The 25,187-nt window shown below is 61.0% G+C and overlaps 1 protein-coding gene across 2 annotated transcripts in view; it reads left to right on the top strand.

Annotated features, from left to right (window-relative positions):
* Positions 1-25,187, top strand: part of LRRC4B (leucine rich repeat containing 4B) — a 39,664-nt gene that overhangs the window by 4,981 nt on the left and 9,496 nt on the right. Inside the window, exons 1-2 of one of the 2 annotated variants that reach the window (XM_014863711.3) lie at positions 8,657-8,924; positions 11,273-11,604. In XM_014863711.3, coding sequence (XP_014719197.2) covers positions 11,308-11,604 — 297 coding nt within the window. In that variant the 5' untranslated portion in view covers positions 8,657-8,924; positions 11,273-11,307. Of the gene's footprint in view, positions 1-8,656; positions 8,925-11,272; positions 11,605-25,187 lie in introns of those variants that run through there. The other variant, XM_044758817.2, reaches the window with a different exon arrangement.

Raw genomic sequence — 25,187 nt, 5'->3', positions numbered from 1 at the left:
GGGCCGGGCGCTGTTCTGAGAGGGCGGGGGCTTCGCCTGGTCTCACCTGCAGGTCAGGGTGAAGATGGCAGGGGCTGCTTAGGGGCGTGACAGCATCCAGGTCCAGCACCAGCTCCTCCTCCGTCACCCTTGTCGCGTTGTAGGAACCACATCCTCGCTTCCTCTCTGGCCGGGTACAGGGAGTCTCCTCATCTCTGAGTTTAGGAGTCCCCCATCGCCACTGGGGAGAAACCCCTCTCTCTTCTCTCCAGGCCCTGAAGAGGGGGCTCTGCCAGACAGGGTGGCAGGAAAGTAAGAAGAGTGGATGCCCCCTGGTTGCCTGGAAACCTACACACAACTGTTGCCATGACAGGCGAAGTTCTGGGAGATGGGCCGCCAGGGGGCCCTGCAATGGGGGGACAAGCAGGAGTCCATCCCGGGGGACCACTGGGTCCTGGTGGGGGGTGTGACCCAGCCTGGGAGAGAGGGAGCGAGGTGGGCTCCCATTCAGGGAGTTGCCAGCCCCAGGTCTCCTGGAGGAGCCACTCCCAACAGGAGGCACAAAGATTTGCCCTCCTCTTGCCCCAAACCCCGAGACGCGGGGCCAGAGAAGAGCTGACGTTAGCTGAGAGCTTACAACGGGCCAGGCTCCGTGCTAGGCACCCTGTGTGGTTTGCCCGTTGACTCCTCACGGGAGTTTTGTGCCAAAGGGGCGTCATCCCAAGTCTGACATATGGGGAAACTGAGGCCCAGAGAGATGAGGTCCTTGCCCAAGGTCACACAGCTAGAAGTGGCAGAGCTGGGCCTGGAAACCCAGGCATGGGGTGCCCTGTGGATTGATTGCCTCCCCCAGCTGAGGCCACTGCTTTCTGGGGAAGGGGGGGGACTGAGGCCCAGAGTGGGGGTCAAGCTCGTCCATCAGGCGCTCCCACTGGAAACTAGGATTGCTAATAATAACAACAATTAGACTGTTAATAACAGGAGACTCCTAGAAGGTTAGACTTTAAGAGACCTTGGAGTTCCTACAACTCAGGGGCTCCCGGCCTCTCAAGCTTGTTTGTGTCTTTAAGCCCCAGGGGACAGGACCCGCTCCCGGCGGTTCTCACGTGGGACTTCCCTCACCCAGGTGGGGGGGTGTCCAATCCACGTCTGGCTGGTGGGGGGCAAAGGCCCCTCGGGTGATTCTCTGAGCCCCCCGCTCCCCAATAAATGAGTGGTTTTGATCCAGCTAGAAATGTTGGCTCTACACCTGCGGAGGGGGGAAACTGAGTCACAGAATGCAGAAAAGATTAGTTCTTCTGACCCAGGGAGAGTAAATGATAACTTTCACCATCACTGTCATTCAGGTGCCCAGCATGGGTGGGACATGTGCCCGCGGATCCCCACCAACCTGAGTGTCATTATCTTCATAGACAGAGCCCTTGGGGGTGGCGGGGGGGGGCCGGAAGGGGACCACAGCCAGGAAGCGGCGAGTGAAGAGCTTAAACCCAGGTTTCTTGGACGCCAACGCTCTTTCCACCTCTCCATCCTTCCGAGAGTGACAGGGTGACGATACTGAGGAGGAGGAGGGTATTCACGGTGGGAGGATAATTTTATTGAGCGCTCTCCACGAGCCAGGCAACACGCTCAGCCCATCAGCTATGGGACCGTTGAACCCCCAGCACCCCAGAAGGCAGACCAGCCATTTCCCCATTTTACAGATGAGCAAGCTGAGGCCCTGAGAGGTGATGCCCCCATTCTAAGGCCATGTGGCTAGTAACTGTGGCAGCTCAGGTTCTAACCTGGGTCCGGTCCACCCCAGAGCACACCCCTCTACAGAGCTGGGGGAGGGAGGAGGGGAGCTCCTTGTTCATCCTGAAATGGGATGCGGAAGCAAGATGTACCCCCAGAGACCTATGGCTCCCTGCTCCTCAGGGTGAGCCCCGTGACCAACATTCCTGGGGACCAGCATCCCTGAGAACCAGCGTCCCTGAGGACCAGCATCCCCGAGAACCAGCATCGCTAGGGACCAGCATCCCCAAGAACTAGCATCCCTGAGAACCAGCATCCCCGAGAAGCAGCATCCCTGGGGACCAGCATCCCTGGGGACCAGCATCCTTCAGCCAGTGCGGACTCTCAGCCTCACCCTGGCTCCACCCAATCAGAACCCGCCCTTTCACAGGGTGCTCTGGACGCACACAGATGTCTGAGAAACCCTGCTCCACTCCAAGCAGTTTGCAACTTTTTATTACCTTTAGGAGCACCCCCGTCTTTTTTAAAATGCAATAGTCATGCGCACCCTGAGATAGAGAACAGAACGCAGCATCGCCCGCCCTTCCAGGGGAGAAGGAGTGAGGGAGGCCACCATGAGGCCGGCTCACACCATCCCCGCCCGGCCTGGCCTGCAGACCCACCCTCCCGCAGCCCTGCCGAAGCCTGGAAATGACCGCCAGTTTGAAACCCACCCAAACCAGGCCGGGTCCTGGCTCTCTCCTGGAGAGCTCGAGTTCTCCGTGTTAAGACGCCCCCACCTCCCAGAAGGACACAGAGCCTGGGGGCCTGTAGGGCCAGCTTCCATCTTGGAGGCGGCCGGGGTCTGGGTGCAAGGACCTCAGCGGGCCTCAGAGGGCCCTTCTGTGAAGTGGGGCTATGACTGTTTCTCCCCGTGGGCACGGGGCTCCCTCAGCTCAGGCCCGGCCCCGAGCAGGCCTCGGACGACACAGGCAGCCCGCCTGGTTCTTGGGCATCTCACTCTCGATACGGTTGGACCTCCGTGGCTCCTGTAGGAGCCTGTACGGGAGCTGGGCAGGGCTGGGAACAGGAGCCCGAGCTTTGGGGACTCAGGCAGAACCCCATCAAAGAGGGACTGGGGCTCCCGGGGTGAGAACCACGCTGTCCAACTCAGTCACCACGACAGCTACCACCACGTGTGGCCATGCACATTTAGATCCATTTAAATTCAATTAATTCAACTCCTCAGTCCCACTCACCATGCGGTAGGTACCCGGCAGCCACACACGCTGGTGGCACCATATTGGAGAGCGTGGATGGGGCATCTCCACGGCCACAGAGGATGCTGTGGGTAGCACGGCTACAAGGCCCGACTAGTGCCACTCGGGCTGGTAAACAGCCACTGTTCTCTGGCCTCCGTGTGTCCCCCTACCCCCCCCCCAGCCCTTTGTCGTATGGTGTCAGTTATTCATTCCCATTTCTCAGATGAGGAAATGGAGTGAGAGCCAAGGAGAGGAGCAGCTTCTAGCAGAAAATTGGCAGCAACACGGCCTTGCAGCCTGGTTTTTCTTCTTTCCCCACTTATCAGCCGGGACTTGAGTTCCAGCTGACACTCGCCCGCAATTTGCGACACGCCAGACCCTGTTCTGGGCGCCTTGTGCAGCCATACGTGGCACCGACTGTCACTGACGTCCTGTTTGACAGAGGAGGAAACAGAGAGGTGCAGGGGCTGGCCCAAAGCTGCACAGCCTGGGACGGACGGCGAGAGTGAGGGTCCCTCCGCCACGGCTCCCGGAGCGCCTGGGCTGCTGGCATGAGGGGGGTCGTCACCTTCAAGCAAAGATTGGGACTGCGGGTCCTGTGTTGGGGGGCCCTCTCCATTCTCCTCCCCCTCTCCTCTTCCCTCTGTCTCCTCTCCTGCATCTCCAAGTCCCACCGCTTTTGCAAATTTGCTGCATCTTTTCTTTCTTTCCCTCGTCTCCATCCCCACGGCCTCGTCCTCTCCCCCTGGACCCTCGGCTCAGCTCCTCCCTGGCCGCAAGCCTCCCCGCTGCAGTCCACTGGGAGGGGGCTTTGCAACCCAGAGCCGCATCGCAGCGCCGCACCCCTGCGCTCCCCCGCACCTCTCAGCCCGCAGCGGAGGGAGGGCGTCTTCGGAACCGAGATGGACTCCGCGGCGCCCCGACTCTCACCTGCCTCCCCGGCCCCCGGGCCTTTGCACACGGGGATCCCTCCGCCCGCCGCCTTTCCGCACCTGCCGCCTCCCGCCTGTGATTCAAGTCTCAGCTCTGACATCGCCTCCTCCGGGACGCTCCAGGGTCCCCGCCCTGCGTGCACCCCCTCTCTTAGCCTCTGGACCCCTAATTCCCTAACGACAAAGGCAGGTCCCCGTCGCCCCTGAGCGCCCAGCACCGGCAGGGCCCCGGGATAGGGGGCGCCCGCTCGCTCCTTCTTCCTTCTGCAGGTTCCGTGGGGGCGCCGCCGTGACCAGCCGGACAGGACTCCCTGCCTGGGCGGGAGCCAGGGGCAGGGGAGCCTTCCCCAAGGGGGCATTGGAACAGAGACCGGGACAGAGACACAGAGAGCCGCCCAGACCCTAGGAAGCCCGAAGGGCGCAGGGAACAGCAGGAGCAAAGGTCCTGGGGTAGGGATGTGCTCTGTGTGTCGGAGGAGCCTCAGGAGACACTCAGTAAATACTTGTCAACTGGCCGTGTGGAAGCCCAAACAAATGACCAGTCGGGGCCTCTGTGTGGGGATTTGGGGACAGACTGGCGAGGACAACCCCTCCTCTAAGCAGGTCCCCCCCTCGATCCCCGGCCCCACCCCTGCCCCTGGGAAGCCTGGTTCTGCTGCCTCTGCCGGCCACGTGGAGAGCTGAGCCCACAGCCCTGTCCGCTCAGCAGCAGCTCCGAGGGGCCCTGGGCCACCCTCTTCCCGGGTTCTTCCACCTCAAAAGTTAGGGGACTGTCAATTCCCGGGGCTTTGGGGTTGCTTTTATTTTAAAAGCGCTCGGGACACAGGCCGGCTCAGAGGGACACACGTGCGAAGTCGTTTCATCCATCTCTGAAGCCTGTGCTGTCTATACCGCCCCCCCCCCCCCCCCCCCCCCCGCCCCGGCCTGCCTTCACAGCTCCGGGCCTCGCCCATCCGACAGGCATCCAGAGACAGAAGTGCTGGTCTCTCCCTGACTTTGATGTCTCTCCACCTTCCCGGCTCCAGGCTCCACTTCCGCCCCAGTCCCTCACAGTCGGGAAGTCCTTCTTTAGATCTGACCTGCATCCCTCTTGCTGTGACGGCAGTCAATTTCCTATCTTTTTTTTTTTTTCCTCACCTTCTGAACTTCCCCCAGAAAATTGAGTCCGCCTGGTGGGAATTTTCCCTGCCTCCCTTTTCTCTTCGCCCCGCCTCCCCTGCTCCCCGAGTTTCCGATCTGCCATCTGCCCCAGTCCTCTCCGGCGGGCGCAGTGCCGAGATTCCCTCAGCGCCGGGGCTGGGACGATGGCGAAGCCCGGGAGGCCTCGGGTGCCCCGGGCTCCGTGCCTCCACCTCCTCCTGGATCTCGGCTGGCTCTCTGGGTTTCTCTGTTCTTCTGCCCCCTCACGCACTCTCTCGTCCCCTCGCGTGTGTGCGTCTGTCCATCTCCAGCTGTGTCTCTGTCCCGGCGTCTCTGGCTCTTTCTGCCTTTTGCGTCCCTTCTCTCTTTGGTGCCCCTGGCATCTGCATCTCTGCTTCGTTCTTGGCACCAGGTGGGGGCGGAGAACAGGTGGATCCCGGTGACGAGGCCTCTCCCAGGGTGGCTGGGGGAAGAGCGGCAGTGTGGTGATCCGGCCGCGTTCCGGGTTCCAATCCCACCGGCAGCCTGTGTGACCATCGGCCGGTGCCTGCGCCTCTCTGGGTCTGGGTCTCCATCTGCAAAGTGGACGCAAGGATGGCCCCCCCCCCTCCCCCCGGGGCCGTGGGGAGAGGCCTGAGGCTGGAGGCGCCGGCGGTGCTCAGCCGGGGAGCACTCCATCCATACCACCCATCACGATGTGGGGCCCACGGTGGCCAGTGCGGGGGCACAGAAGGCAGGTCCTGGAGGTCCCACCAGCCAGCGAGGTGTGGAGCCCGGGGTGGGGTGGTCCCATCCCGTGCAGGGGGGCGGAGGGCGGGGCGTGTGGGAGGAGGCTGGTGTTCAGATGCCCCACCCCGGAGACCCCCGTGGGAATCGTTGCTGCTGTCATGACAAGCGTGGGGGTCTCTGGAGACGCCGACCGGCCGGGCTGACGAGGGGCACTTCCTGTGTTTGGCCCTGGGCGAGTGACTTGGCCTTGCTGTGCCTCAGCTTCCCCATCTGTGAAGTGGGGGTGAGGCAGTCCCCTCTCAGAGGGCTGATGGGAGAGCCGCCGTTCACAAAGAAACAACTCCGGCTTGTGGCCCGGTCGGTGCCAGGCAAGTGGTGGACGTTTCCGTTGTTGGTGGCGGTCGTGTCCAAGGGGTTGGTACACGTCCGATGCGGACTTGACAGGTGGTGTGGGGAGCGTGCTCAGAAAAGGAGGGCTTGGCAGCACCCCTACTGTCTGTGCCGGAGCGGCGTCTCTGGGGGTCCCCTTGGCGCACCGCCGTATCCAGGTGTGTAGCTCACACAGCTCGCCTCTGGGCATGACCTTTAGTGGGATGCCTGGAGCTGCACCAGGGACCTGCTGTTTGGGACTGAGGCTGAAGTACCCGGGACCCAGCCTGCCTGGTGGCGCCACGGCATAAGCACGGGGGGTGTGGAGCTGAAGGCCGTTGTGTTTGTGACATACGGATGTGCTGCCTCCACCGGGCAGGCCTCCCGGGATGGGAGGGGACCTGAGGAGCTGAGGCATGGGCCTGAGCCCTTCAACTGTTGGAGTGTGTCTGGGGTGGGGGGTGCAGAGTGGGGACGCAGCCAGGCACCGTGTCTCCGCGACTGTGTGAGGGCCTGTGGCTTAACTGGGAGGCATATGGAGAATAGCGCAGATCACCGGTTCCCTCATTCCTTGTCCCAATGTTCACCGAGCACCCATCCTACGCCGGGCCTGGACCCATGTGCAAAATGGACACAGTCCCTGCCCTGGGGGAGCTTCGGCTCAAGGGTGTGGGCTGAGAAGAGGTCAGATGGTGACCAACATTATATAGAAAGATAAAGCAGAGAAGGTTCTGGAGAGGGGCGGGGGGGCTGTGTGATGTGGGATGGTCAGGATGGCCTCACGAAAAGGTGACACCTGAGCAGACCTGGGAGAAGGTGGGGACAATTGGGGAGGAGCCGTGCAGGCAGAGGGAAGAGCCCCTACGTACAAAGGCCCTGAGGCAGGCGTGTGCACAGCCTGCTCTGGAAACAGCAAAGAGGCCATGAGGGCCATGAGTGAGGAGGGGGAGGAGGCGGGAGCTGAAATCTGAACAGTCGCCAGCCTGGGGCCGGAGGGGTCTGTGACCCGGGTGAGGTCTAGAGCAGAGGAGGGGCGTGATCCGACTTGAACGTCGACAGGACCCTCTGGCTGCCCGAGGAACAGACTGGGAGATAGGATGGTGGGAGAAGCGAGGTGACACCTCTGGTGGTCCCGGGGGGAGGTGGGGTGGGGTGCAAGGTGGTCGGATCTGCGTTTCCTGTGAAAGTAAACCCCGTCATTGAGCGTTGAGCCAGGCGGTCCCCGACAGCCCCCTGGGGTAGATCGTGTCATTATCCCTGTCCCACAGCATTTGTCTGCGGCTCAGGAAAGTGAAGTCACCGGCCCGAGGTCACACAGCAAGTCAACAGCAGACCCAGGCTTCAAACCCTGGCCCCTGGCCAGCGCTGGGTCAACGTGCTATTGCCCCTCATCTTTTGTGGCGTAGGGGTGGCCTGGGTTCTGAGCGTGGAGGTCGCGAGGGTCAGCATCCCTGCCCGTGGCGGCACACAGCAGGGACCCGGGAAACATTTGTCGGCTGGATGGAGGACCCCAAGGAACACAGGCGGCCGCCCAGTCCATCCTGCAGAAGTGTCTCAGGAGGTGGAAACTACGGGATGTGGCTACCGTCCCGGGAAGGGGGCTGCATCGGGGTGGATTGCTTTGTGGCATGAGTGGGGGCTGGCCCTCGGCTGAAGGACCTGGGTGACGGTGACATGGGTCCAGTTCCGCTGGTCTGTCAGGGGTGGGGTCGGAGTAAATGGTGTGGCGGTGCGGTGAGGGGCTTTGGGGAGCCCCCCCGGGTCCTGGAGGGAGAGCCTGCGGGGAGCCACCAGCTTGTCTGCCCTCGGGGGCTGGGGAGGGGGGGCAGGCACAGGAGGGGCTGTCTCGGCCAGCGCTGGGGCTCCGCGGTGGCCCAGCCTGGCGATGCAGCCGCGGAGGGTGTCTGTGCCACGAGGCCGGGCTTGGCACGGCCGGACCCCCCTCCCCGGGCAGCCCAGCCGTCAACCTTCTTCCGTGCTTCCCGACCTTCCGCGGCTGCCCAGAACCAACGGGTTAATTAGATAAGGGAGGCTTTGATTAGCGGGGGAGGGGGAGGGAGAGGCCTCCCGGCGGCAGCGGCGCAGGGAAGGGGGGCCGGGGAGGAGGGATGAGAGGCGCCCTCCCCATTGGAAGGAGAGAAGGAGGGAGGGAGGGAGAGGGGAGCCGAGGCTCGGCTTGGCTCTGCACTGCCGTGTGACTAGAAATTGTAATCGCCGAGGAAGAGACAGAGACAGACAGAGCCCGGGCGAGGGACCAAGACTGACGGACGGACAGACGGAAGCTGACGGATTCGGGCTCCCCACCTAGAGAGGGCGATGGGGACAGAGCGAGAGTGAGGAGGAGATGGAGGAGGAGGAGAGAGGGGACCTGGGGGTCCTGAGGGAGGCGAGGCAGTGAGGGGGGAGCCTGAAGAGGGGGTTGTTTGGGGCCTGAGGAGGGGGACAGGACGGACGCAGGGGGCCAGGGAGAGCAGAGAAGGGGGCCGGGGTCAGTGGGTGGAGAGAACAGAGGCTGGTGTGGGGTGAGTAGTGGAGGTAGAGGTGGGGGTGGGAGACAGGAGGAGGCAGCAGGAAGGGAGGAGGCGGCTGCAGAGCCCCAGACGGCCTCCCCGGGGGTGGGAAGGGCGACAGGCCAGGAGGGGGGGGGCGCAGGGAGACCCAAGAAGCCCCTGCGCCCCCCCCAGCATCACCTCGACGGGAAGCCCTGGAGAACTGGGGAGGCAGAGCCCCCCGGCCGGCTGGCGGCATGCGGAGGGGGGGCCTGGGGCGCAGGGAGAGGCCCAGCGGAAGCCGAGCCACCGGGGTGAGTGTCCCTCATTGTGTGTGTTGGGGGGGGACAAGGACGGAGATGGCGGAGGGCGAAGGAGGGAGGGAGGGAGGCCCAGCCGCTGCCGAAGCAGCGATGGGGGGATGCGGGCTGGCCGAGGGCGCGATGCGGAGGGAGAGATGGTGCGATGCGGAGGGAGAGATGGGGCGGGCAGCGGCCTGGCCCCGGGCCTGTGCAGTGGGTTCCAAGGGCTGTCCATGCGGCCTGGGGTCCCCCAGCCGCAAATCCTGGCCTGGAGGGTGTGGGCCTGGTCCTCGTCGGGCTGGAGAGGCCGCGGGACGAGCACCGGCTGTGGGCGTCCCCTCACACTCCAGGCATAGGGGACCCCATCCCCTCACAGGGACACAGAGAGAGAGAAGTGCATGGCCCCCAGCCGCCAGGGGGACAGACGAGCCGGAACAAACAGAATCACCCCTCTCGGTCCCTCTGTCTGTCTGTCCCTCTGTCTGTCTCTCTGTCCCTCTGTCTGTGTCTCTCTGTCTCTCAGTTTGTCTTTCTCTCTGTCTCTCTGTCCCTCTGTCTCTTTGTCTGTCCCTCTGTCTGTCTGTCCCTCTATATCTGTGTCCCTCTGTCTGTCTCTGTCCCTTTGTCTCTCTGTCCCTGGGTCCCTCTGTTTGTCTGTCCCTCTGTCTCCCTGTTCCTCAGTCCGTCTGTCTCTCTCTCTGTCCCTCTGTCTGTCTCTCTATCCCTCTGTCTCTCTGTCCCCCTGTCCCTCTGTGTAGCTCCCGTCTTGCTCTCTCACACTCAGGCACACACACAAATGCACATGCATCTCTGTCTGAGTTGAACTCATCTTGGAGCCGCAGGAGGGAGTAACGCGTGCGTGTGTGTGTGTGCAGGCGTGTGCGTCCGTGGCTCTGGGAGCCGGCCGCAGGAGGGCGTGCCCGGACCCTGCTGGTGGTGTGAGCATCTCGGGTGTGTATCTGAGCACCCGCCCCCCCACCCCACCCCCGATTGTGGGGACCCCGGGGCCGGCCGGGCTGGCGCAGCGCTGACGGGCGCGGTGCCTCTGTGTGTCCTCGAGGCGCTGCGTGGAGGGCTGTAGACCCGGGGCCAAGTGCCCCCTCCGCCCCTCTCCAGCCGGCTCGACACCCTAGGCCGGGCGGTGTCCCCTCCTGGAGCAGCTTCCTCCAGCAGTTCCCGCGAGGCTTCCGTTGGACACCCGTGTGCGGAGCGTGGTGCATAGACAGCTTCCTTGGCCTTCGGGGCTGCTATTATTATTGCTGTGGTCATTGTTGTTCATGTCGCAATCAGCCCAGCCCTCTTTCCGGCCGTTGTCTGAGGCAGATGGGGGTGGGAAGACCTGGCCCCACGCTGCCCTGTCCCCGCCTTGAGCTCAGGTTCAGCGGCCCGGCCCCTCGCGCCCTCCCCATCAACCGCCAGGCGCCGGCCTGTGGCACCTACTGGCTCAGACTGGCAGACGCTGTCTTTGCCTTGAGCACCTGCAATCCTAGCCAAAGGGGTGCTCCTGGCCGGTGCCGCCACCCCAGGCCACCCTCGGCCACCTCCTGCCCCTCGTCACCTCCCTCCCCCACCTGCCACCTCCCAGCCTCACCTGCCCACACCCGTCGCCTCAACAGGCAGCTCACCCTCTCCTCCAGGTTCCCCCCAAGTCTAACTCGGATCCTTCTTGCTGTGCGAGGCCACAGGCCTGGACTGATGGCAGACTGAGGAGCCGCGTGCGGCTGGGCCGGGCCTGATGGGAGGGCGTGCATGGTGCTGGGGCCCTGGGCTTCTTTGCAGACACCCCCAGGGAGGGAGAAGCAAGGGGACGGGACAGGAGGCTGGACTCCCCTCCCAGAGGCCCACGCAGGTGGCGAGGGGACCCAGGTGGGCACTGTGTTGGGAGCCAGAGCTTCACCCAGCCTTCCTGGCTTGGCCCTGCACCCTTTCTCTGTCTCTTGTGTCCCTCGGACTCTCTCTCCATCTCTGTCTATCTGCCTTTTTGAAATCTCGCAAAGAGCCATTTTGAATCTGGTTCCAGCACTGGCCACGCGGCCTTGGGCAAGCTCTCCGTCTCCCCCAGCCTCAGTTTTCAGTTCTGTGCAATGGGCAGGAAGTCTTCCCAACCCGAGAGGAGACGAGGGGAGAACAGGGCCAGTGCCCCCCGCCCCCCTCCGGCTCTGTGTGCCTCAGCTGGTTGGCTCGGCCCATCCGGGATGGTCTCTCCCTCCACGGGAACCGGGCAGCCGCATCCCCTCGGGTCCTGAGCGTGGGGCAGGGAGGGGACGATGGTGGCAGAGAGCCGCCTGGGTGTGGGGAGCAGCCGGGCCATGCGAGGGTCCCCGTGCCTCACTGAGCCTCTCCCTCTCTCTCCCCCACAGCCCCCCGGCGCCCACGCGGAGCATGATCATTGAGGATGGCGCGCGCCCGCGGCTCCCCGTGCCCCCCGCTGCTGCCCGGTAGGATGTCCTGGCCCCACGGGGCCCTGCTCTTCCTCTGGCTCTTCTCCCCACCCCTGGGGGCCGGCGGGGGCGGCGTGGCCGTGACCTCAGCCGCCGGAGGGGGCTCCTCGTCGGCCCCCTCCTGCCCCGCGGCCTGCTCCTGCAGCAACCAGGCCAGCCGGGTGATCTGCACGCGGAGAGAGCTGGCTGAGGTGCCGGCCAGCATCCCTGTCAACACGCGGTACCTGAACCTGCAGGAGAACAGCATCCAGGTGAGCCGGCCGCAGCCGCGGGGAAACACGGGGCACTGGGGTGGCCGGTCCATCCCCCCTGAGCGGGCGAGGGCCTTCGGGACATCCCCACGCCCATCCCCTGGGCACTTACGAGATGCTGTCTGCATCCTGGCCACTAGAGCCAGGCTGTCTGTGTTTTCTCAGGCACCCGGCCCCCTGTCTCTGCCGGCATTTGGGGCCCCGGGGTGGGACCGCCTTCCTGCCCCCTACAGCACAGGACAGGTGAGCCCGCCACCTGGCCTGGACCTGGAGTCACAGGTCGGGCCGGGAGTGACCCTTCCACGAGGCCTCTGTGCCGTCTGCGCCGTGGGGGACCACGTGACTCCACGCCTCGGTTTCTTCATCTGAAAACTGGGGCTGAGAAGGGCCACGGCCCCCAGGGGCCAGTGTGGGGGCTGACGGGTGCGTGCTTGTCAGGGGTCCAGGAGCATCGGGCCCCTGGACTCGCGAGCCGTACGGTCCGGGGCTCCCATCCTGCCTCCCAACGCTGGTGCTGGCGCGTGGCTGGTGCTCAGATGGGGCGCTTCCCGTCCGATTAATTGTGACTGTGATTGAGATGGGCCACAAATTATGCTTGAGGGGCAGAGCTGGGGTTTTTGAGGGCAGGGTCTCCTTCTCTGCTCTGGTGACCCTGGAGCCACATCATCCTTGGTTCGGAGACCGTCCTGTGTGCCGTGGGATGCTGAGCAGCATCCCCAGGCTGGACCATTAGATGCCAGTAGCACCTGCCCCCGGTTCCAGAAACGTCCCCGGATGCTGCCAGATATTCCCAGCAGGCATTGCCCCTGGTTGAGTACCACTGTCCGTCCCCCATCCAGTCCCCTCCAGGCCTCTCCTTGCCCAGCTCCCTCTCTCCCAGGGGAGGGGAAAGGGTCAGCGGCCCCTGTCAGTGTCCTGAGAGCCTGGGGACCAGGGCTCCCCTCCGTGGGGCAGAGAGGGGACCTCTTAGGGGGACCTGCCCAGGGGGCTGCCAACGGCAAGAAGGCTGTTCCTTCCTGGGTGGCCGTGGGGCCAGGACCAGTGAAGCTAGAGACGTAAGGGGCCACGTCACATCCTCCCACCCCTGCTGTGCAGGACGTGTGGCTCCTGGCCCCCCTCCGACAGGGCGGCTGCTCTGCCAGCGCGCTGGGTCCGCGGCCCCTCCCTCCAGGTGTAGGCCCAGCCGCTCCGTCCCCGTCTCCCTTGAGGGGGACGACATTCTCGCCTCCTTCCCACCGTCCACCTGCCCCGTCCTCCATCCGTCCGTCCGTCCTTCATTGACTCACGTGACGTTCAACAGATGCCACCAGCACCGGCTCTGTGCCAAGCCCTGTTCTCGGCCGTGACCCAGACCCGCCAGGGTCCTACCCGGCCCTGGGTGGGCAGCTTACGTTCTAGCGGGAAAATCGATGGGATGCCACGTGGGGCTGGGATGATGTTAGAGAGATGGAGCCGGCGGTGCGGAGGTGATGCAGGCGCGTCAGGGAGCACCTGGGATGCGGACTTGTGGAGCCCACCCTACCCGCAGCCCGAGGCCACGGCTCCATCCTTTACGTGAAGCCTGACCGTTTCCTCTCTGGGGAGCTCACTGAACAATTGTGTCCCACAAGCGTTTGCTGAGCACCTGGCCCTGTGCTGGGTGCTGCTTGCCGCCCTGTGGACCCTGATTTGCAGTAGTGACCAACAGCAGGGCCGGCCCATGGCCGAGTGGTTAACTTCATGCACTCTGCTTTGGCGGCCCAGGGTTCGCCGGTTCGGATCCTGGGCGCAGACATGGCACCATTCATCAGGCTATGCTGTGGCGGCATCCCACATAGAACTAGAAGGACCTACAACTAAAATATACAACTATGTGCTGGCACTTTGTGGAGGGAAAAAAAAAAGAGGAAGATTGGCAACAGATGTTAGCTCAGGGCCAATCTTCCTCACCAAAAAAAAAGCATAAGAAAAAAAGCACCGCCAGCCCCTGCCACCTCCTGACTCTATATCCAGCCCATCCTCCCAGAGGGGCGCTCTCCTCTGCCCAAAGCCCTTGGAAGGCACCCGGACTCCAAGGAATGAAGTCCGGGCTCTTTTCTGTGGTCCCCAAGTTCCCCGAGGCAGGGCCGGCCCCGCCACCCTCTCCTCTGAGCCAGTTGCTCTCCCAGCGCCGAGAAGTTACTCAGGCTCTCTCTCTCTGCCTGAAGGCGCCTCTCTTTGGCCCTGGGGTCCCCCAGGCGAGGGTCCCACCACCACCTTCCCCCTGGGCCCTCAGCTCCCCCAACCCGGACGTCTCCGCCCTGGATGCGTCTGTTCATTAAGTGTCTCTGGTTGTCTTGGCCCTCGGAACGCATCCGTGAGCAAAACCGACAGTCAGCCCGCCCTCCCTGAGCCCGCCTTCTAGACGTAGGCAGGATGCGTAAGTGATGGAGCTGTGGGTTAAAGATGCTAAGGGCTGTGGGAAACGACATAGGTGGGGAAGGGATGGTGGCTGCTGCTTAAAGACCCAGAGGTCAAGGTGGCCTCATGGAGAAGGTGACATTTGAGCAAATATTTGGAGGAGGTGAAGGTGGGAGACACATGGATGTCTGGGGAAGGGCATTCCCGGCCGGGGACTGCACGTGCAAAGGCCCTGAGGTGGGAGCCTGCCTGGTGTGTTGGAGGAATGGTGAGGTTGGCGTGGCTGGAACAGAGTGAGCCAGTGGGAGAGGGCGGGAGGTGAGGGCAGAGAGGGACAAAGGGACAGATCCTGCAGGTGGTCTGCAGTAAGGACTTGGGCTCTTCTCTCAATGAGATGGGAGGAGCAGAGGACAGGAGGCCTCTGACTTGGTTCTCTCTGGCTGTGGTGCGAGGAACAGACTGTAGGGCGAGGGTGACGGGGGAGGCCAGTGCCGGCTCAGGAGAGGGATGCTGGCGCTCGGCACAGGCCAGGTGGAGGAGGCAGTGAGGGGCGGACGGTGAGGGGTGGGCAGAGTCTGGGTCTGTTTTGAAGGTGGAGACAACAGGATGTTCCAACAGAGCGGATTCGGGAACAGAGAGAGGGAGGGTGACACCAAGGTTTTAGGTCCAAGCTGGCTCCTCTGGTCGGACCTGTTGCTCATGCGTCTCTCACCCCATCTCCCAGGCCACTGGCCCCCAAACCCTTTAGATCTGTGTCCCTGTCAGCGTGTGCATGGGAGCCCCGGGGACAGACGTGAATTTATTTGTGTCACGCCCCCAGCTGCTGCATCCCTGTGTCGCGGACATTGTGCAGCACACACAGAAAGGGACGTTGTTAAAGGATGGAAAACATGACTCGAAATCCCCACACTCTCTGGGGCTGGCCCGGTGGTACAGTGGTTAAGGTCTCACACTCTGCTTCAGCGGCCCAGGGTTCTCGGGTTCGGATCCCAGGCGTGGACATACACACTGCTCATCAGCCATGCTGTGGCTGCATCTCACATAAAATAGAGGAAGATTGGCACAGAGGTTAGCTCAGGGCCAATCTTCCTCACCAAAAAAAAAGAAAAGAAAAGAAAAATAATCACCCCTAGTCCACCCACCTAGCTATAAATAACTACTGTTTGCATTGTGTTTCAAAGCCTTCCTGGCTCATTTCTGTGCCTTTGTAAATGTATTTTAAAAAATTATTTCCTACTGAATGAATACAAATTCATTTGGAAAAACTAGAAAATATACTTAAGCAAAAACACAGGGACGAAAGCCAAGTGCAATTTGACACCCACAGGTAACTCGCAAAGCTCTGGGTGTCTCCATCAGATCCTCTCTGGCGGCTTCTCAGTGTTGGACCACGGGCTCGGGTCTGTAAACGGATTTCTCACCTTTTATTTTAAAGAGAAAATGGAATCAGCATTTCATGGGGCCGGCTCGACGGCATAGTGATTAAGTGCATCCCGGGGTTCACAGGTTCGGATCCCGGGCAGGGACCTACACACTGCTCATCAAGCCATGTTGAGGTGGCGGCATCCCACATACAAAATAGAGGAAGATTGGCACAGATGTCCGCTCAGGGCCACTCTTCCTCAGCAAAAAAAAAAAAAAGAAAAAAGAAAAGGAATCACAGCATTTTATACTGATTTGCAACTGGCTTTTGGCAACTAGGAGCATAACCATGAACATGTTTCTCCCTGATACCCATATTCGTCTATGCTCTCAACTTTAATGAGCACATAGGCGCCCGGTGCGTGGGTGTCCTGTTGGTTAGCTCCCTGTGGTCCCTTCTGATTTCCAGTGTCTTGATCCATATAAACAACACTGCAGCGAACATCCTCGGGGCTGGTTTCTGCCCTTGGGGATAAATCCCTAGACGTGGAATTGCAGGGTTGGAGGGAAGATCAGAGACGTGCAGCCCTGTGGGTCCTGTGTGTCCTCTCATTTGAGTGTTCTCCTCCCTCGCGGTGGCTGTGATCTCCCCAAGTGCACACACACACACGCACACACACATGCACACACCTGAGGCCTGGCACCAAAGCCCCGTAGACATGGCCTGAATCCCGGGGTCCGCTTGTCACTTGCTTGTCGTCTGACTCGGACCCCGGGCACACACGCACAGTCGCCTCTGTGAGGGCAGGGACTTCGCCCCGCACCCTGCCGTGTCCCCAGCACCCAGAGCAGAGCCGGGCGCACAGTAGGAGCTCAGTAGCTATTTGTGGGCGACGGGAAGGCAGCTCCCGGGCTCCCGCCCCAGGGGACCCGGCAGAGGCGGGGGGACCATCTGTTGGCGGAGCAAGCGGCAAATCCCTGCATCTCCCGTGAGATCTGGGGGCGCCCGGGGTTCCCGTCACCCGCTCCCCCTTGCCCCTGGCCCGTGGGGTGGGGAGGACCATACGGTGGCGCAGGGACGCCACTACGTGCACTGAGTGGCTGCGCCGGCCTCTCTCTGGGACGATGGCGTCCACCTTTCAGATGCCCTTCTGCAACATGATGGGGACGGCAGGGGCTGGAGGTGGTGGTTTTAATGCCCTTCATGGGCAAAATAATTTTTTTTAAAAAAACGGCAGTCATGGGGCCAGCCCTGTGACTGAGTGGTTAAGTTTGCGCTCTGCCTGGGTGGACGGTTGGATCCCGGGCACGGACATGGCACCGCTCATGAAGCCATGCTGTGGCGGCATCCCACATAGAGGAACTAGAATGACCTACAACTGGGATATACAGCTATGGATAGGGGCTTTAGGGAGGAGAGAAAAAAGAGGAAGATTGGCAACAAATGTTAGCTCAGGCCCAGTCTTCCTCACCAAAAAAAAAAAAAAATCAGCAGTCTTCCTTGGGTTCCCTAATTGCTTTTGAGATTGGACAGGGACGTGCAAGCCCGGAGCCTGCCAAGGTGCCTAGTAGGGCAGGGGGCCTGTGACACACAGTCTGCCTCACAGCCCCGATGCCACTCAGGGCAGACCACCTGCCACCATCCTGTGCAGCCCCTGGGGAAGCGGGGTGGGGTCAGGCGCGCTCGCTCCCTGGGGAAGCATCCTGCTCCTCCTCATCCTCGTGGGTCCAGGCTACAGCTGCCCGCTCGTCCTCCCATGAGGCAGAGCCCTCCCCCGGCCACCAGAGGCCTCGCTCCCCGTCTCCATTCTCCTCACTGCCTTGGGTCCGTCCATGCCCCCGCCTGGGTCCCCTCCTCCCCAGAGCCACCCTCCTAATGTGTTTACTGTGACTCTCTCCGCTTGTGTGTGTTCTTGCAAAATGCTTCTTGCGGCTTTGTGCGCGTGTGTTTTTAATTTATGTAAATGAGGCTGCGTTATAGATGTTTTTCTTTGTCTCACTATTTCCTCTCCGCCTGGGTTTTTCTGAGCCATCCACGTCCCTGTGTGTGTGTGTGTGTGTGTGTCTGCTCCGTGACTGTCACTGCTGCAGAATCCCCCTTGATGGCCCCCCCATCCCGATCAGGACCCATGTGGGAGCCGCGTGAGGATGCACCGCCCCCCCACCCCCGGTGGCACGGCCACCAAGGGGAATTGCTGAGTCAGAGGCCACGTGGGTACTTAACCCAGCAGGTACCCTGATCCCCCAAGGCTTCAAGGGGGCCACTCCGGGGCCCCCCAGGCTCCCCCATGAGGCCCCGTGGGCAACACATGTGCAGGCGTTGGACGAGGAAGTGTCCTTCTGCCCCAAGACCCAGTCGCCCCACGGGAAGGAGACACCCGAGTCGTGTGGAGGGAGGCCCATGGCCAGGCGCAGGGACAGCCCCGGGTCCTCACGACGGAGCGTCCCGCCGCCGTCCCGACCGGAGCTTCAGAGAACCTCGAACGACACGTGGAAATCCTCACACGTGATACTGAACTTTCAGGGGACGCCAGGAGGACGTCCGATTTGTTTTCAAAACTTCACTGGAAAACAAAAACCAGGAAGGTGAACACCAGCGCGAGGGAGGACCTTTCATTTCTTCCTTCTCTTTCCTTGATTCGCCAGATCTTCTTCAGAGAGCGCGTTCCATGCTTTCTGCCGTCGGGAGAAATGAAACATCATGAAGTACAAAACGTTTCACAAGCTCAAGAAAAAAGTCGGTCCTGGCAGCTGCTCCGTCTTCCCAGGAGGAGGGAGAAGGAGCTAAAGTTGGTGGACTGTCTTCCCCACCCCCCACCGCCCGGCGGGGCAGCCGGCGAGGGGCTTGCTCTCCCACGAGGCCCCTTTATTCCCTGGAGAGGGGGTCTGACGGATGTGGTTGTGGGAAGGGAGATGCGGGTGGCCCCGAGGTCGCCCAGCCGGTGGCGGCCCGATGGCTTGTCCTCGGCCCCCGCGAGCCAGCGGTGCGGGCTCCAGGAAGGTGAATTTGTCGCAAAGCAAAAGGTGCCATAGAGCGTCGCCAAGGCGGACACCGGGGATGGCTTCGCAGCTGCCTAGCAGGTTTTCCAGGTGGCTGATCCCTCGGCATCAGGAAATATGGGGAGGTTTTCGGTAGATGGACTTTTCCCAGCCAGACCCTTGAAGGAAGGAGACGTGGGCCGAGGGATCTGAGGTCTGCTGGACAGCCCCCTGCCTGCAGGCCGTCGACCCCACGTCCTCTGGGCAGGAAGGAGCCGCCGCCCTTGGCTGCTGGGACTTTCCGTCTGACGTGGCCTCTCCAGCTCCCGTCGCCCTCCGCTTTCCTCTCCTTCATCCTCCAGGAACATCATCTTGGGGGCGTGCAGATCCCCATAACCCCGGATAATCCCATCGCCTCTCTGGGCCTCAGTTTCCACACCCGTCAGATGGGCCCCCTGATGCCCTGTCTGTTTCTTCTCGACTTATTTCTCTGATGACGTATGACACGCACACAGAGAAGAACACAGACACAAGAGTCCGGATCCAAGGATCATCCGGAGGAGAACGGCCACGAAAACGCCAGCCAGGGGGAGAAATGGAACATAAGGAGCCCCCCGGAACCCCCATGCCCTCCTCCCGTCGCCTCCCCCCTCGCCCCAGGGACAGCCCCTCCGCTGACCTCTGACTCCGGGGACCGGCTCTGAGCCACCCGCAGAGGGAATCACATCCACGCTCCTCGCTGCCCCCGCGGCTGGGTCTCACCCTCATCGTTTCCTGCAGCTGTGGCTTTTTCTCTCTCCCTTTTGTGTCATTGGGTAATATTCTATCCGATGAAGAGACCACAGCTTCCGTATCCATTTCCAAGGGTGGGTCCTGGCATCATTGCCAGCGTGCGGCTCCCACTCTGCCCACCTGTCGATCTAGAAGCTCATGGAGCCCGAGGAGGCGCGGGTGGGACGCCTCCCCCTTTACTCCACGGAGAACCATCTGCGCCCCTCGGCCTGGAGCGGGAGGGGAGCCAAGGGTGCCTGGGACTCCGGTGTGACCGCCGACCCCGGGGACTGTCAGTGAGCCAGCTCGGGAAAGGACGCCACACGCCACACGTGATGGAGTCGGACGCCATGGAGCCTCCACTTCTTTCTAATTCGGTCCCACAAGTGGGTCCACCTGTTTCCCACGGTGATAAGCAGAGTCCTTGAGGACACGGCCCCGCCCACCCTCCAGCTCCCGCCTGGCGCCTCCCTCCTCCTGCACAGGGAGGGGGGTCACGTTGGCCCTTTCCGCTCCCTCTCAGCTCAGCACCTTCACACTTGCTGTTTCCTCTTTCTGGAATGCTCTTCCACCCTCCCATTCACCGAGTGAGTGCCAGCGCTTATGACTGTGGGGGAGAGCGACTCACAACTCTGCTGCTTCCTGGCCCCGGGGCCTTTGCACATTCTGGAACCTGTCTGCACCTCCGTTCTGGCAGCCGTAAAGTGGGGATAATACAGTCCCTCGTCATAGAGCTGCTGAGAAATTCGACGCCTTCATTCTTCGGACGAGTGCGTCCTGAGGGCCCCCGTGTGCCAGGCACCCCTTGAGGCTCTGGGGGCGTGTGGTTGTCAGCAGATCGGATGAGGCAGCACATGCACGACGGCTTAGCAGAGGTCCCGGCGAGTGATGAGCGGCCGAGAAGGTCCAGTGAGTGTGGACAGTGGGACCATCATTACAGTCGCTGTCGTCCTTCTTGACTCTGGGAAATGTGTTGATGTCAGAGGTGCCTTCTCCCCCGTCCGCTCCAGCCCCACTGGTCCCCCGGGTCCCCCGAATATGTTGATCACACCTGTGCTCACCGGTCTCGGTCGCCACTGGCCCCAGCGCTCAGCATAGCGCCTGACACACACCATGGGCCCGAAAATACAGCGGTTGAATGAACCAATCAGAGAACCGCTTGCCCAACTTGCAGAGCCCTGTGGCCTTTGACCTCATGACAGCCCTGGGGGAGGGGCCGGTGGGGGCTCGTCCCCACTCTGCAGCTGAGCTCCCCTCCACCATCACGCACCCTCTCTGAGTCTGCCCCCCGCCAGGACTGGGCACAGGAGGATGTGGTGGCCCCCAGCATCACCCCAGGTCCTAGTTCCACAGTCGGTCGGCGAACTTGAACCTCATGGCAGCCCTGTGAGCGAGTCCTTATCTCCATCCTACAAACGAGGAACCCCGAGGACAGGAGACCCTCGTGCAAGATGCCACGTTGGGAAGTGGAATTGGGATCAGCCCAGGCCGGCCAGCGGTGGAACTTGAAGTCTTCAACGCCAGTCCCGATGCTTCTCCGTCCGTCGCTCTCTGGGCTCTGCACCTGGGAGAGCCACGGTCGCCCGCCGCGACCCCTGTCAGGCATCCTCCTCGTGGGTTACAGATACTGGTAGTTTCATCTTCGTGACGATGACGCCGTGAAGCAGGTCTTGTCTCTGCCTGCAAACAGCCTCTGAGCAGGGAGCCCGGCTGAGACCCGTGGGCCCTCCCTGGCTCGTCTGCGGCACCCCGTTCCCATCCCTGATTGGTTTATTGAGCACCTTCTGTGTGCCCTCACGAAGCTGGGTGGAGACGGCAACAGTGCTGAAGGTCAGCCGGGACCATCCCGGGCTGCGCTAGACGGAGACGAGAGCTGAGCAGCATCGTCAAGCAGGAGGGGCGTCGGGGGGCCAGGGACGCTTCCTGGGAAGAAGATGTTTGACCCCGACCTGACCCTTCACCTGACCCCCCTCGCCCCCACCACCACTCACTGCCTCAGGCAGAGTTGGGGTGCACTCAGCTGCTGGCCCGTCGCTCTGATTAGATCTTACCGCTCTCTGTCATGGGGGATAGGGCATCGGGCCAGACTCAGCAACCCAGGATGCCTCAGGAGGCATGGGGGGGCGGGGAATGGAAGGAGAAGGGGGAGGGCGGGAGGAGGGGGGGATGCACAGGCGCGTGGATGGACGGTCACATGGGGAGGAAGACGTCTCCCCAGGCAGACATGGTTAGGAGGGCGTGGTGAGGAGAAAGGCTTTCCCAGGAAGGCTGGAGTGACGCGGCCCCGGCAGGTGCAGGGGCTGGGCTGGCATCCCGGGAGGGGAGGGCATGAGCTCCGGCGTGGAGGAGGAGGAGGGGGACGGGGGTGACAGGCATGGCCATGCATGGTGCCCTGACCGGGTGCCAGCCGCCACCCCCGCATGTGAAAACCCTCTCACTAGTCCCTGGAGGTGGATCTTGGGAGCCCCACTGCACAGACGGGGAGACAGGCCCCCTGAGGTCTAAATGCACCCAAGGCATAGAGGTCACGGATGAGCAGCCTGCATCAGGACCGGCTGTCTGACCCCAGAGTCCCACGCCCCCGGCTTCACGGCTCAGCTTGAGAAGAGCCAGGCGTGGCTGGGGGACGGGGAAGGACAGGCCTGTCCGAGCACAGTGGTCATCTGGGGCGCTGAGGACCAATGGAGTTCGGGCTCTCTCCACTCGAGTAAATGGGGGGGGCACTGGGCTCTCCCAGCCCCGCCTGGTGTGGCAGTGGAGGGCCCGCTGGTGGTAGGGGGGCGCTGGTGGAGGCTGTGAGGTTGGCCCCAGCTGCCCTCGCCCAGTAGGGCTCCTGGAAGGTGGGGCATGGGCCTCGAGGCTGGTTGGAGGTCAGTGCCCGGCGTGGCCTGGAGCCTCCTGGGGGGGATGAGCTTAGGATCTGATATTGGGGAGCGAGAGGAGGTGATATGGAGCAAAAGGGCCATGAAGGACTCCACCGATGGAGGAGACGCTTGGTTCTGAGTGGCCGCCTTGCCCATGGCTGTGCTGAGTGCTGGGGTACAGGCTCTTCTCCGTCCTCAGGACCCCTGTCCCCAGGCCATGGAGGAGGAGGCCAAGGAGGCCCTGTCTAGGTCTGAGTAGCTCATGAGCGAGGTAGGGGCCCTCAGTGGCCCCCAAGCCTGTTCCGGCAGTCAGGGAAGTCCCTACTGAAAAGAGAGGCACAAGTCCCTTATCCCAGGGAAGGAGGAAACAGGAGAAGTCATCACAAAAGCGATGGTACAGGGGGCTGGCCCGGTGGCATAGTGGTTAAGTTCATGCGCTCCACTTCAGCGGCCCAGGGTTTGAAAGTTAAGACCCCAGGCGCAGACCCACGCACCACTCATCAAGCCACGCTGTGGCAGCATCCCACATACGAAATAAAGGAAGATGGGCATAGATGTTAGCTCAGGGCCAATCTTCCTCACACACACAAAAAAATTAATGCAAAAAAAAAAACAACCCTAACAGTAAGCTTCTTAAACTTTTGTTATGAGTTTGTTACGTTTCAATCACATAAAAACAATTTGTCTTAATAGTGTTAAGATGAACCATCCCCTTAATCATTTTCCAACCACGGTTAAATTTTTAATAAGGCATTCTTGACAGTTTATTTTCTTAAAAACCCCAACAGACCACAGTGAGGTTTTTTCAGCGTTCCCGATGTTTATGTGCCACAATTGATGTGGAAAGTCCCGTAAATCATAGGCCAAGTTGCAGGATGAAAGGGCAGAGGCCCCCGTTGGGGGTTGGGGGGGTCACCAATGGGGCCGTGTTCCCTCGCCTGGCTGGTGTCCGGATCCTGTGTCACTCGGCACAGAGCGTGGACAGGACACGGCTCAGCAAACGTGGGCTGAAGGAGTGCAGGGACTTGAAGACTTGAGTGGTGAGTGGCTCTCAGGGGCGGGACCCGGCCTGGCTCATCGGCTGCGCCACAGAATGTCAGTGTCCCGTCAGGCCAAAGACGTCAGGCTGGGAGGGTGGGGGACCCACCTGCTCCGAGAAGCGGAACCCCACCTGGTCCATCCCGCTCTGTGTTGGTGGCCGTGAGGGTGACCCGGCCCACGGCATCAGAGGGGGTCTGAGATCATGTGCTCTGGGGGGTTGCAGACTGTGCCATGGGGGCCCCGGGCCTGCCTCTCCCCCTGCACCCTGGGCCGTGCTCTGGCTCTGTCTACAGCATTGCCACTTAGATGGTCATTTGTGTATTTATGATGTTTAGAGTCTCTCTCCCTCGCTCGAGGTCAGGATCCAGGAAGACGGCCGTGGCTGTCTTGTCCACAGCTGGATCCCCAGAGCTCGGCGTGATGTTTGGCACATAGCAGGCGCTTGAAGAATAGCTGTCAAATGAGCAAATCAACACATGGGCGACGTGTGAATAACAAACGGGCTTTGAAACTCAAAAAGCACATCGAAACCTGCAGACAGGGCCGGCCCGGTGGTGTAGTGGTTAAGTTCACACACTCTACTTCGACAGCCCAGGGTTTGTGGGTTCGGATCCCAGACACAGACCTACACACCATTCATCAAACCATGCTGTGGCGGCATCCCACATACAAAACAGAGGAAGATTGACATGGATGTTAGCTCAGGGCCAGTCTTCCTCAGCAAAAAATAAAAAGAAAGAAAGAAAGAAAGAAAGAAAGAAAGAAACCCACAGACAGCCCAGCCCTCTCAGTTTAGGGTGGGTCAGTGTGGTAGAAACCTTGAGTTTACATTCAGGAGAAGCAGACTTTGGGTCTTGGTTCTGCTTCTTTGGGGATGTGAGACTGAGGGCAGCTGACTTTAGCTCTTTGAACCTCCATTTCCTCATAAACCATCAGATATGAAGGAGGAAGGGACATGTGGTTGACAACCCCCATGTGACAGGATTTCCACAAGGATGAAATGAGAGCGTGACCTCAGAGCATTTATCAGGGTCTGGCACATGAGAGGCATTTAACAAATAATGGCTCCCCCCTTTTGCCTTATTGGGAACCTGCCCAGGATAGCACTTTGTTTTAGGGTCAGACATGGGATCAGTCTTGTGTTGTTTGGGAGGAGAGGAGAGGAACTGGCTGACTTTGGCTTTGGGGTATGCATATTAAATTTAAGGGTAACCACTAAAAGGAGAGAAAATATACACATTCTAAAATAGCAGATGAGGGAAATGGAATAAGAAGAAACTCAATGAATTCAAAAGATGGCAGGAAAGGGGAAAGAATAGGCTACAAAAGATCAGGATAAACAGAAAGTATAAAATAGCCCAGCAGGAATCCTTCCAAATCTACGAGTAATTACAATAAATGTAAACGGACTAAACTTCCAGTTAAAAGACAGAGATTCTCAGACTGAATTAAAAACAAAATCCAAAAGACACACGTAAAGCGTGAGGACAGAAAGGATGAAAGCGAAAAGGATGACAAACATTCACCAAAGGAAAGCTGGCGTGGCTTTAACAACATCAGACATGTGGACTTAAGGCAAAAAGAGGGAGAAGTTGGAACCAGAACCAAGACCAGAACACCAGGGCTCTTTCAGCTCCCATGTTGTGTCACTGAGGGTTTCAACACGTTGGCATCGTCACCGAGGCTGAAAGGCGTGGAGGCATCTATCACACAACCAGCGTGCTCTCCTGTCCATGCTGGTCCATTTGCTCAGCAGACGCGGCTGATGTCTGCCATGAACTGGGCCTGGACTTGGGTGCAGAGAATGCGGAAACCACTCAGGTGGAGTCTGGACTCACACAGACTCACGGCCTCGACAAGGAGACAGGTGTGTTAAGCCAGCGTGATAAGGGTCTGATAAGAGAGGGTGTGTGATGAGGTAGTGAGCAGGGGGGCGAAGAGTGCTTCTCAGGGGAAGGCACTGGAATTTTCCAGAGATCAAGGAGGAAGACGGCATTCCAGGCAGAGGGCACAGCATGTGCATCTCCCTGTGGCTGGAGGAGAAGAGAGGCAGTGGGGCACGGCCTGCAGGGCCTCTGACGCCAGGCGGAGGGTCATAGGGAGCCACGGGAGGGCTGTCAGCAGGGGTGTGGTGAGGTCTGAACTGCATTTTAGACAATTCTGACAGCTGATGGAGAGGAAAGATGC

The sequence above is a fragment of the Equus asinus genome, chromosome 26, assembly GCF_041296235.1.
Source record: "Equus asinus isolate D_3611 breed Donkey chromosome 26, EquAss-T2T_v2, whole genome shotgun sequence".
In the NCBI taxonomy this organism is placed as follows: Eukaryota; Metazoa; Chordata; class Mammalia; order Perissodactyla; family Equidae; genus Equus; species Equus asinus.
Note: the sequence above shows the minus strand (reverse complement) of the source record. Positions and strands in the feature narration are given on the sequence as shown.